General features: G+C 39.7%; 3 protein-coding genes and 1 long non-coding RNA gene across 6 annotated transcripts in view; all 4 read left to right on the forward strand.

The window, feature by feature from the left end:
- Nucleotides 1–13,688, forward strand: part of LOC134819666 (zinc finger protein 277-like) — a 324,811-nt gene that overhangs the window by 55,039 nt on the left and 256,084 nt on the right. The gene's annotated exons all lie outside the window — the stretch shown is intronic.
- LOC134819926 (uncharacterized) lies at nucleotides 1,137–3,871 on the forward strand. The gene is made up of 2 exons (XR_010160817.1): nucleotides 1,137–1,251; nucleotides 3,201–3,871. It is a non-coding gene; the product is annotated as an uncharacterized LOC134819926 (long non-coding RNA).
- Nucleotides 6,687–12,152, forward strand: LOC134819918 (aquaporin-5-like). The gene is made up of 6 exons (XM_063830069.1): nucleotides 6,687–6,838; nucleotides 7,447–7,546; nucleotides 9,738–9,890; nucleotides 10,311–10,418; nucleotides 10,527–10,610; nucleotides 11,891–12,152. The coding sequence occupies exons 1-6, from the start codon at nucleotides 6,687–6,689 to the stop codon at nucleotides 12,020–12,022; spliced, it is 729 nt and encodes a 242-aa protein (XP_063686139.1). The 3' UTR covers nucleotides 12,023–12,152.
- The window catches only part of LOC134819654 (uncharacterized), a 68,026-nt gene continuing 67,329 nt past the window's right edge, over nucleotides 12,992–13,688 (forward strand). For 2 of the 3 annotated variants that reach the window (XM_063829716.1, XM_063829718.1), the window contains exon 1: nucleotides 12,992–13,134. The gene's annotated coding sequence lies outside the window, so the exon portion shown is untranslated. The remainder of the gene's footprint in view (nucleotides 13,135–13,688) is intronic. The other variant, XM_063829721.1, reaches the window with a different exon arrangement.

Raw genomic sequence — 13,688 nt, forward strand, 5'->3', positions numbered from 1 at the left:
TGCATTGAGCCTAGTAGTCATGACAACGACATTTCTTTGCAAAGTTTAAAAGCTGTGATCATTTATTTAGCCCAAAATCAAACTTTTCGGTTTAATTCAGAATCTACGTTGTCCCCAATTTGGCTCCTGGGGAGCCAACTGTAAATTCACGAGACGGAAATTTTGTTGAAAACCGGAAGGTTCTATCTATTTTACTTTTGGAGATATACCCCAGATGGTAGGGTTTGCTGGGCCTATAACCTACGCGCGTTCAAAAGAATTTGCACTTTCATTTTAAAACGTTCACTTTGACGAACCATAACTCTCCACCAATCAAGTCAAATCTCAATTTTAAAATATCAAAAGAAAGTAGATAATTTCGCCAACAAGAAAGGAGCCCTGGATGGGTAGGTAAAAACGCAATCTTCGCCCTCAAAATCGACTTTTAAAACTTCATACATATTCCGCCGAAATTATAAGTCTTATTGCTTATATCGCAAAACATCCCCTACACCCCAGCGAACGCCGCGGGCTTCATGCGCCGCTAAAACGTTTAAATTTCATTTTTATAATTCTCACAAGACTCCTGTTAAGACAAATTGCGAATGTTTAGCTTTAAAACTACTCTGTTCTTAAAACAATTGTTTTAATCATCGAATACTGAAGAGTTCAATTCAATCCAAGGTAAATTGTTCAAATTATGAGTGATCATGAGTGAAAAATGAATAATTTACACGTAAAATTTGCCTCAAAATTTGTCTTGAAAAATAGCCATAACTCTGGCTATGATTTGAATTTTGAAAATTTAAAATGCTAGTGCCGCGCACAAAAATGTTCCGCGCATTTAAAACGTGTCGATAATGCGCTCAAACCAATGTCGCGTCGGATAATAGTATCCAAGCTGGTTGAATTCACAATTTTCATTTCTTGTTCCAGTTTGTAGCTTTGTGTGGCAGCCATATTGGTTTTATGCGTGCGCTTATATTGCGCGCTATCTATATATCTTACCGTTAAATGTACGTTTACAGATTTAATCGAGATCTCTGCGAGGCTTTCATAATTATGTATGATATAGCTTGATATGCTGTTACTTCAAATTGCTGTAATTTCTATTTATATTGACTGAAGTAGAGTACAAAATAAAATCATTTGCTCTCTAATTTTAAGGATGTCGACCTGCAACTGAAATTGAGTGATATTCGACTATTTCAATTTAGATTCGCTAGTCAACAAAATGATTGCTCACTCCGAAATAACGACTTTCAAGGAATGGTATGTACCCTATTATTTACAACAAGGCTCCCAGCATTATAGTAAAACATAGACAATAGACAATATTTTAATATAAACTATAATTAATTTTTGACCGGGAACATTCAGCAGTTAACTTTGTCGTATTTTAAAACAAGTAACTCGGGCCCAGTTCGTAGAGAAGATGGATTTGCTGTATTTTAAAACAAGTAACTCGGGCCCAGTTCGTAGAGAAGATGGATTTGCTGTATTTTAAAACAAGTAACTCGGGCCCAGTTCGTAGAGAAGATGGATTTGCTGTATTTTAAAACAAGTAACTCGGGCCCAGTTCGTAGAGAAGATGGATTTGCTGTATTTTAAAACAAGTAACTCGGGCCCAGTTCGTAGAGAAGATGGATTTGCTGTATTTTAAAACAAGTAACTCGGGCCCAGTTCGTAGAGAAGATGGATTTGCTGTATTTTAAAACAAGTAACTCGGGCCCAGTTCGTAGAGAAGATGGATTTGCTGTATTTTAAAACAAGTAACTCGGGCCCAGTTCGTAGAGAAGATGGATTTGCTGTATTTTAAAACAAGTAACTCGGGCCCAGTTCGTAGAGAAGATGGATTTGCTGTATTTTAAAACAAGTAACTCGGGCCCAGTTCGTAGAGAAGATGGATTTGCTGTATTTTAAAACAAGTAACTCGGGCCCAGTTCGTAGAGAAGATGGATTTGCTGTATTTTAAAACAAGTAACTCGGGCCCAGTTCGTAGAGAAGATGGATTTGCTGTATTTTAAAACAAGTAACTCGGGCCCAGTTCGTAGAGAAGATGGATTTGCTGTATTTTAAAACAAGTAACTCGGGCCCAGTTCGTAGAGAAGATGGATTTGCTGTATTTTAAAACAAGTAACTCGGGCCCAGTTCGTAGAGAAGATGGATATGCTGTATTTTAAAACAAGTAACTCGGGCCCAGTTCGTAGAGAAGATGGATATGCTGTATTTTAAAACAAGTAACTCGGGCCCAGTTCGTAGAGAAGATGGATTTGCTGTATTTTAAAACAAGTAACTCGGGCCCAGTTCGTAGAGAAGATGGATTTGCTGTATTTTAAAACAAGTAACTCGGGCCCAGTTCGTAGAGAAGATGGATTTGCTGTATTTTAAAACAAGTAACTCGGGCCCAGTTCGTAGAGAAGATGGATTTGCTGTATTTTAAAACAAGTAACTCGGGCCCAGTTCGTAGAGAAGATGGATTTGCTGTATTTTAAAACAAGTAACTCGGGCCCAGTTCGTAGAGAAGATGGATTTGCTGTATTTTAAAACAAGTAACTCGGGCCCAGTTCGTAGAGAAGATGGATTTGCTGTATTTTAAAACAAGTAACTCGGGCCCAGTTCGTAGAGAAGATGGATTTGCTGTATTTTAAAACAAGTAACTCGGGCCCAGTTCGTAGAGAAGATGGATTTGCTGTATTTTAAAACAAGTAACTCGGGCCCAGTTCGTAGAGAAGATGGATTTGCTGTATTTTAAAACAAGTAACTCGGGCCCAGTTCGTACGAACTACAGCAAATCTATCTTCTCTACGATCGTAGAGAAGATAGATTTGCTGTAGTTGTCAGTTTACGGACAAATAAAGTCGAAAAGCATTAATCAGAATATGTTTTAGGCTGTCCCAAAATTTCGGATTCTTTTTCTGGAGTTTGAAATTGGCGGGAATTTTAAAACTCTCGGTACCAAACCAATATTTTCAGCGCAGAGTTTTAGCGCGCGGCAAGAGCACACACGTATTTTTGCATTGAATCCGCGCGTTATTTGCACGTGCACTTCTACAGATTAAAATTTGGAGAGGGCCCTTACTGCTTACATTACTAAGTTGTTATGTAGTAATATTGTGAATCTGTCCGAAACTGGAAACAAATCTTGTAAAATTTTACGAATAGAAGTTATAGTATTACTTGACTGTAAAAATTTACTGAGTTTCACTTCCATATTTCAGGATCCGACCGCTGATATTAAAATTGAAGAGTTAGATTTCATTGGAACATGGAATTACTGTAATGGAAAATAAAACAGGTCTTGCTGAGCACTGAGGATGAAGAAATGTTATGTGGGGAGAAAATGGGCTACTGGAAGTGGACCTTCTTAAACAAAGACGACTTTCACAAAATGTTTAAAAGATCACGGTCGCGGCATCGAACCTTGGACGCTTCCCCTGCCACTGTCAGACACTCAAATTGGAATAGTAGTGTGCGCTACTCGAGCTGTTGATATAAGAGTTCTTCGGTGTTATTTATATAATTGTAATATGTAATGACTGACAGTGCGAGATATCTTTTTTTGTTTCTATTTGATGTGTTTAGTGTTTGTGTTGCATTCTAATATAAACCGCGTATTAGTTTCGTGTCAATTTTAAATTTGATAAGTTTATCTTTAAACTGTATTTATTAGCAGTAATAGTTACATTTTGGTATTATCCATATATTTATTATTGTAATACTGTTGTATAATGCTGTTTCTTCCTCATTGTAGCTTACATATAGGATAGCATACTTTGCTATGATCTTTAATCACAGTTGACAATACTTGATTAGAGTTAATGATTGTACGCGTTTGAAATCTTGATTTGATATAATCATTATAACCTTTACTAATATTCAGATGAATGAATTTGATGTTTTATTTTTCCTCGGCACTATTGAAAATCCTTTAAGGGATAGAATCGGCACTGTCAAATTTCTTTAAAAGGTTCGTAAACGGAATTACAGTCGATCTCCTGACAAATTTATGCCGAAAATTTGTTTTAATACGCGCAGCAATATGAAGCCCGCGGCGTTCGCCGGGGTGCCCTACCTCCCTGCAACCCCCCCCCTTCCATTTCTCCCCCCCTTCCTTCTGCTTTCTTTTGCAGCTGAACTTATATGAACTCTCATGCAGCTCTCTTGCCTACCCAGAAAACCTTACCGCCTGCTGGGCTTGCTAGAGGTGATAGATTTTCAACAGCACGTATGGCGTCGCGCGTCACGTCAAGTTTACCTTTCGCACGCTGCATTGAGCCTAGTAGTCATGACAACGACATTTCTTTGCAAAGTTTAAAAGCTGTGATCATTTATTTAGCCCAAAATCAAACTTTTCGGTTTAATTCAGAATCTACGTTGTCCCCAATTTGGCTCCTGGGGAGCCAACTGTAAATTCACGAGACGGAAATTTTGTTGAAAACCGGAAGGTTCTATTTATTTTACTTTTGGAGATATACCCCAGATGGTAGGGTTTGCTGGGTACTCAAAACGTTTCGCGGTTGCGAATGCCAGCCCATCGAGGAAAATCTTTTTACTTTGTATTTTAACCATTATAAAGTATGATTAGTCGGATATAGTACTGAGTTCAAACAGTCCCCGAAACGAAAAAGCAAACATTTGATTTTTGTTTCGGCGACTGAATCGTTGATAGGCCGGCAAATATTTGTTGTCGAGTAGTGTTGAATACTCATATTAACATGATTATTGATTTAATTTAGGAATTGTATATAACCATCTTTGACCAAGTTTAATTGTTAATGAGAATGCACCCGGCCCAGCACTGGGCGCGCGCGGCGGCTTTGATGTTAGCGGCTACAAGCTTGAAGCTAGGCAGCGGCAGAAAAAACGCCGCGCGCGTTCACAGTTCAGCGTACGGCTTTTCGTTTTTGATTTCACAAATGACAAAGCAACTTTTAATGATTATTAATGGAATTATCGGATATTTATAATTCAATATGTATTGATTCTTCTGTGGAAAATAAAAATTGTATTTTACTTAAATTGTATTTTACTTTGTTACTAGATCTTAAGTCTTTGAACCTAGAATTTTTGTATCACGTTGTAACCCCCACAGTCGTTTTACTATATCGTTTCACTTTATCGTCCTGACGATACAGGAGGAGCCGCGCACTTTTCCGCGGCGGGTCATACAACGTATGACAAAGAATTTTATATACATTTTTAAATTTTATGATAATGTGTGATGATGTTTGTGTCGTCATAATATTTGATTTGATTTTATTTGCTGATTGGCGTAATATATATATAAGATGGGTTTGGGTTAATTGTTAATTGACGATGTCAATTCATCTCAGCTCGGCGCGGCACAGCTAGTAGCGCATCGCACAGTAATGCATTGCGCTACAAGGTTTGGGTTTCAATGTACTGGGGAGTACTGGGGAGTAATTACATAAAATGATAGTTTATTGATTGGTAAAATTGATGTGGTCCACATTCAGAAGATCGTGATCGATGCTAAATTCACACTCTTTGAAATGGTTAACTTCATAATTCGAAAACCGAGTAAAATAGAATAAATCGCTAAATAAAAACACTTTTCAAGTGTAGAAACTTTTTTCACCTTTCGGTTCTTTAAATGAGAAAACCAGCCATTCCCTGATATGATCTTGTGGTTTGGTATAGATAATTTCTACACTTTATCTATACCAAACCACAAAATCAGGGAATGGCTGGTTTTCTCATTTAAAGAACCGAAAGGTGAAAAAAGTTAAAGCTGTTTAGTCCCAGTTTTACTAGTTATTGCAGGTAACTTTTTTTAAATTTTTACCTGTGATATCTTAGAATGCGAGGTTGGATTTTGATCGTTTTTTCCCTACTTTTTTGTCTCCAGCAGCTATATCGCGTGTAAACAAATTCTTAAACTGACCTTGTCTAGTCTTAAGCAATACCTGAATACTATTACTAAAGCCATTTATACTAATAATCCCAATAAGTGTGTGTGTACATGTGTTTGTAATTTCCGAACGGTTTAATTTAGAAAACGGTAAGAGTTATGGGATTGGTTTTTTCAGTATAGTTTTGACAAAACGCCGGGTCCAGAGTTAAATTTACTCTAATGCGGCTGGTTTCGACTGAGCGAGTTCATACTTTGCACTGTTTAAACTTTCGCATTTCAAATGCGATAATGAAGTCCTGGCCGTAGGTACTGGTTCAGTGGCGTAACGAAAGGCCCTGCTGACCCCGCTGTGCAGGGGGGCGCCGTCTTAGGGGGGCGCCAAATCGTCGTTTGAATGTGGGACAATTTCAAAAACTTAACTAAAGTACTAGCAAAACTGCGCGTTTTGCTCTAGATACACACTTTTTTAGAGATTTTACCGGCGTATTCTCTAAAATCACCTAATTTGTTAAATTTTAGGGAGGGGCACTAAAAGGGGAGGGGGCGCCAACAGGGGGGCGCATTTTTCGGCAGGGGGGCGCCAACAGGCAACGTTACGCCACTGTACTGGTTACACTAGTAATGACAATAAAGTCACAAAAATGTGCCATTTTAAACATTATGGTGCCCAATAATGATGGATTTACTATCTTGAGCAGTCCATGTGCGTGGAAGTATGGGAAAATGCTCGGTTAATAAACATATTCAATCATGCCACTAATTATTTTTCTGCTCCTTTCAATCTGTGTTGTCGAAGAATTCAGTATTATTATATTTTATCCTACTAGTGATGGTTAGAGCAGGACTGGGAGCGCAGGAGGTAAAGAAACTGAGGTTCTGGCAGTTAGCAGTTAGTGAACTGGTGGGAACTCTGTTTGTGGTACTCTTCACTTCTCTTCTTGTCAGCAGACATGATGGAAAAAGTGTTATCATGACCGTAAGGTAATTGTATGTTGCTGGAGTGGTGTAACAAAGGGCCCCGCTGACCCGCTGCTGTGCAGGGAGGGGGGGGGGGGCATCTTAGCTTGGGGGGGTGGGGGGGGGCGCCAAATCATTATTTGAATGTGGGACAATGTTGAAAAACTTTTCTTCTGGATGGTTACCGTAATGGGTGCCAAATGCCTAGCATGACATATTTACTTACTAACTTGCACTTGTGTAGTTCTGTAGAAGCATTAGTATCGGGCGTTGCCTGCTACAGGCTATCCCGAAACTAGAAGCTTGCTTTAATAATAATAACTGAGATACTGAGGTACTAGCAAAATGCGCGTTTTGCTCTAGAAAGTTCACACTTTTACAGAGATTTGACTGGCGTATCCTCTAAAATCACCTAATTTGTTCAATTTTAGGGAGGAGCGCCAAAAGGGGAGGGGGCGCCAACAGGGGGGTGCCAACAGGCAACCTTACGCCACTGTGTTGCTGATTAATTTATATGACCGTACGCGTAAGGTAATTGTATATTGCTGATAACTCTATATAAAGCTTATATTAACAACATGGGAATATAGGTGACCACTAACAAACAATATAAAACAAATCCATTCTTTCAGTCTGGTAACTGGTCTAGTTTACTCTACAGTTCTGTTTATATTTGGTAACCATGGTTACTTCAATCCAGCCATCACTATATCTCTCTTTTGTGCTCAACGGGTATGGAAAGTTTCACTCTAGTTTTTAGCAAAGATTGTTTAAAGAAATGTTTCCACAAGGGGAGCATATTTGAAACTTCACAGCCATTTACGTATCAGTTCAGGAGGTGAACGGGATTCCCAGTTCTGGGAATCCCGGTACCGGGATTGGCAATTTTGAGCTATCCCGGTCCCGGTCTCGGTCAAATGCTGATTTATTTATTTATGATCCCGATCCCGGTCCCGGTCCCGGTCCCGGTTAATTCGGGATTCTTGGTCCTAGTCCCGGTCAATCACTCAAATTTGCCGGGATTTTGACCGGGATCTTTTACAAAATTTCATTCACTGTGATTTTAAGTTTTTCCTTTCATTCATTGTGAATTTCATCTTTAAACATCCTCTGAGCCAAATACAACAATGTTTAAAATTGCTAAACAAGTTTGAGTTATAAATTATGATCCCCACTAATATCCACCTCAGATCCCCACTAATATCCACCTCAGATCCCAACTAATATCCACCTCAAATCCCCACTAATATCCACCTCAGATCACCACTAATATTTACCTCAGATCCCCTCTAATATCCACCTCAAATCCCCACTAATATCCACCTCAGATCCACACTAATATCCACCTCAGATCCCACTAATATCCACCTCAGATCCCACTAATATCTACTTCAGATCACCACTAATATTTACCTCAGATCCCCTCTAATATCCACCTCAAATCCCCACTAATATCCACCTCAGATCCACACTAATATTCACCTCAGATCCCCACTAATATCCACCTCAGATCCCCACTAATATCCACCTCAGATCCCCTCTAATATCCACCTCAAATCCCCACTAATATCCACCTCAGATCCACACTAATATTCACCTCAGATCCCCACTAATATCCACCTCAGATCCCCACTAATATCCACCTCAGATCCCCACTAATATCCACCTCAGATCCCCACTAATATCCAGCTCAGATCCCCACTAATATCCACCTCAGATCCCACTAATATCCACCTCAGATCCCACTAATATCTACTTCAGATCACCACTAATATTTACCTCAGATCCTCTCTAATATCCACCTCAGATCCCCACTAATATCTACTTTAGATCCCCACTAATATCTACTTTAGATCCCCACTAATATCTACCTCAGATCCCCACTAATATCCACCTCAGATCCCCACTAATATCTACCTCAGATCCCCACTAATATCCACCTCAGATCCCCACTTATCTACCTCAGATCCCCACTAATATCTACTTTAGATCCCCACTAATATCCATCTCAGATCACCACTAATATCCACCTCAGATCACCACTAATATCTACCTCAGATCCCCACTAATATCTACTTCACATCCCCACTAATATCCACCTCAGATCCCCACTAATATCTACTTCACATCCCCACTAATATCCACCTCAGATCCCCACTTATCTACCTCAGATCCCTACTAATATCTACCTCAGATCCCCACTAATATCCACCTCAGATCCCCACTAATATTCAACTCAGATCCCCACTAATATCCACCTCAGATCCCCACTAATATCCACCTCAGATCCCCACTAATGTCCACCTCAGATCCCACTAATATCCACCTCAGATCCCACTAATATCTACTTCAGATCACCACTAATATTTACCTCAGATCCTCTCTAATATCCACCTCAGATCCCCACTAATATCTACTTTAGATCCCACTAATATCTACTTCAGATCACCACTAATATTTACCTCAGATCCTCTCTAATATCCACCTCAGATCCCCACTAATATCCACCTCAGATCACCACTAATATCTACCTCAGATCCCCACTAATATCTACTTTAGATCCCCACTAATATCCACCTCAGATCCCCACTAATATCCACCTCAGATCCCCACTTATCTACCTCAGATCCCCACTAATATCCACCTCAGATCCCCACTAATATCTACTTCACATCCCCACTAATATCCACCTCAGATCCCCACTAATATCTACTTCACATCCCCACTAATATCCACCTCAGATCCCCACTTATCTACCTCAGATCCCTACTAATATCCACCTCAGATCCCCACTAATATCCACCTCAGATCCCCACTAATATTCAACTCAGATCCCCACTAATATCCACCTCAGATCCCCACTAATATCCACCTCAGATCCCCACTAATGTCCACCTCAGATCCCAACTAATATCCACCTCAGATTCCACTAATGAGAATGTGTGTTTATGTGGTGAGCCAACTAGCCGGAGCAATCGCAGCGCAACTCATCGCCAGTCACATCATGTTAACTACTTGGTACTCTAGTTATGGTCCTGGTGCCACTATGCCTAGCACAAGCGTCAATAGTTTTCAGGTTATCTTTCAGTAATATGTAGGACATGTTACTTATTGATTTAAAATAAACGTGACAGAACTTAAAAACCCTTGTAAATTTTGTAAGTTTATTTTATGAATATGAAGGAATAAGAGATCATTTGATACCTTTTTGTTATTTTTGTATATTAGCGATCTCAGTGCTGATAATTCCGTCACACATTTTAAAATATACGAGGGATGTTTAGGACACCCTGACAAGGAATGCAGTATAGCAATATTTGATGACCTGGAAGTGTTGGGAATTGTTAACATATCACACAGTTTAAGCTAATAAAACACTAAATGCATACAAAAAATAATGGCGGGTTAAAATGTGGCGGAATTTTCGAATAACCGCCAAATTTAACCCGCCATAATTAAACGAGCTAAGGTAATTGATAATACCGCTTATTTTCAGCTGTTTTTAGCCGAGTTTGCAGGAAGCGCTGTTATCTCTGCAGCCATCAGCACTAAATGCTCCGGAATGATTATAGGACTCACCATTACTACAATAACTGCTATCATGGTATTTTGTTAATTCTTTGTAAAACCTACTTTATTTAACAATTCAATGACAATAAAATACTTATACAGCCTTGTTTACCTTCTATTTTGCATAAAGTTATGTTTTCAGTTTCCATTCGAAATGGGCTGTTTGAATCCAGCTAGAGCGATAGCAACTAACATCGCATCAGGCAAAGTGGGCGAATATAGCTGGGTAAGATAATATCTTATTTAGAGTGATAGACTGTAGTTTGACACAGTGTCCCAAACAAACAAATCCTAACGGCACCATGAAGGGTGTTTATATAACTTATGTTTACAATTATTTCCGGGAATTATATCCTCAAAAAGTCGTGAACACTGAGGCAGTGGCGTAACGTTGCCTGGTGGCAGTTTTGCTAGTACCGTAGTTAAGTTTTTAAAAATTATCCCACATTCAAACGACGATTTGGCGCCCCCTAAGATGCTCACAATATTACGTGACATGCACTCAAACTCGCGCATAAAAATGCACACAGTCAAGAATGACGAAAACATATTATTGCACCCCACTGTCATCTATGGCACTAGGAATTTGAAACAAAGTCTGCTTCCAAAATTTTAAGACGCTAGCTTAGAGCTACATAAGTACATAAAGAGCGAACCACCTGAGAAACACAAAAAAATATCTCCAAATGAGTAGAGTTGGACTTTCCGTTCCATTTGTTCCGTGGAACGATATTTGACGAAAGTCGATTATCTTGAGATCTGAATGGTAGATTTTCTTTAAACTTGTCAGATAGTTACATGGCTATAATACGGATAATCTGTGCGAGTTTGGGCTAATTTCTATGTGCCAAAATTGAGATATCACCTCAAACACAAGAAAATATCTCCAAATGAGTGAAGTTGGACTTTCCGATCCATTTGTTCCGCGGAACGATATTTGACGAAAGTCGATTATCTTGAGATCTGAATGGTAGATTTTCTTCGAACTTTCCAGATAGTTACATGGCTATAAGACGGATAATCTGTGAGAGTTTGGGCGAATTTATATTTGCAAAACTTTAGATATCACTTCAAATACAAGAAAATATCTCCAAATTGGCGGTATGTCAAATTTGTCATATGCGTATGGCGCGATGACAAATCAATATACAAAATAAAAACGAAGAACATCTACCATGATACAATTGCGCGGCTTTAACTATGCTTTTATTTGAGGTCGTTAGATATTAGGTCTAAACCTAATACAGTAAAACCCAGATTTATGGCAGCTTACCCCCCCCCCCCCCCCCCCAAACTCCGTGGTAAATCAGGTTGTCTCAACTCACAGTTCTTGTTTTTACTTTCGATAACTAAATCCCCCACATGATGTGATGATGTACTTTTAGGGGCATCACCCTTCATGAATCACGAGTAACGAGTAAGGGAATGTTAACATTTACCGGTAAACTAGTTTTCAGTAACACAGTAATAAGTAATTAGAGTAACTATCTGGAATAAATTTCCCAGGTGTATTGGTTGGCTCCAACTTGTGGGGCTGTCTCAGCGCGACTCCTCATGTTAGCTGTGGACAAGATAGAGATATACCCGGAGGAGATAGACCAAGCTAGACACAAGCTTCTCAGCGATCACTCAGACTGACACAGTCTTGCAGGACTGCAGGTGCAATGTGCAGGTGCAATGTGCAGGTGCAATGTGCAGGTACAATGTGCAGGTACAATGTGCAGGTGCAATGTGCAGGTACAATGTGCATGTACAATGTGCAGGTGCAATGTGCAGGTGCAATGTGCAGGTGCAATGTGCATGGCAGGTGCAATGTGCAGGTACAATGTGCAGGTACAATGTGCAGGTGCAATGTGCAGGTACAATGTGCATGTACAATGTGCAGGTGCAATGTGCAGGTGCAATGTGCAGGTACAATATGCATGTAAAATGTGCAGGTGCAATGTGCAGGTACAATATGCACGTACAATGTGCAGGTACAATGTGCAGGTGCAATGTGCAGGTACAATGTGCAGGTGCAATGTGCAGGTGCAATGTGCAGGTGCAATGTGCAGGTGCAATGTGCAGGTGCAATGTGCAGGTGCAATGTGCAGGTGCAATGTGCAGGTACAATGTGCAGGTGCAATGTGCAGGTGCAATGTGCAGGTGCAATGTAAGTATGATATTATGAACTTGAGGACTTGAGGAGTCAACTAAGATCACAGAAAACAGGGTTTACTAGTTCTACCAGCTAACTTGTCTTGACACTGGGTCCTGAGCCCTATTGTATTGAGTTCTTCATCTGATTGCAATTTGCAGGAGACAATACACCAGTCTGTTTTTCAGTTATTTACAATTTATTAGTTATTCCTAACCTATCGACTTTCATTCATGTCAAATTTGTTAAAACTAACTTCTCTAAAATTTATTTATATTCGTTATTAGATTTCCTCTAATCATAATTTGTCTCTGCTTCAAATCAAAACATTTAGTAAATCTCTCAATTTCTGATTATAAAGAATAGAGAACAGGCCTGGAGGGGTTACTAGAATAGCACTTCAGGCTGATATCCTTGCCGACACTCTATGATTATATTGCCTGGCTGCCACTTAAACCCTCTATCCGTTGTTTGCAGCCAATGGCAGTGTAGCAGCTCTCTGTGGCGTAGTGACACGTGTAGCCCTGGTGTGTGTGATTACTGATGTGACCATAGTGTTATCATTACTGATACACGCTCCAGCTCATGTCACCCCTCCTTCTGCAAATTTGAGGTGAGTGGAATATCTTATTTGATTGTCTGTTTATCATTATAACTGATATTTTCAGGGGGATAATTGTTTTCTTAAACACACCATGTACCTAGTATGAATACTGGTAGTATTATAATATGTACCTACTCTTTATGATCTGAATTGTCGGGCTAAACGTATGATGTTATGTTTTACCATGGTCGTACCACTCCATTGAAAAAGACACCACTGAAAGAAGAAAAGCAATTACATTCTAACTTGCAGGCCCAGAGAGAACAATAGGACTCATTTCCCCGCTTTTGTGTCTGCGACCTTCAGATCAGGGAGATCCTGTTACAGTCTTGCCTGGTACCTCGGTTACCTCGGTTGCATTGTAGTTGTCACCTTCCGGCTTCCAAATAGCTTTAGAGACTGATACGGATTGTTCTCTTATAATAATAAGAGTATTTACTGGTACGGTGGGTGGGAAGATGCAGTGTAGCGCCGCAAGGTTGCTGCTGTCACTACTAGTCGGGCGTAGGCAAACTGATCACTCATCAGCGCTATAATTTTAATAGCCGTTTTGTTTTTGTTGA

Source organism: Bolinopsis microptera, chromosome 8, assembly GCF_026151205.1.
Source record: "Bolinopsis microptera isolate Bmic1 chromosome 8, MBARI_Bmic_1.0, whole genome shotgun sequence".
Taxonomy (NCBI): Eukaryota; Metazoa; Ctenophora; class Tentaculata; order Lobata; family Bolinopsidae; genus Bolinopsis; species Bolinopsis microptera.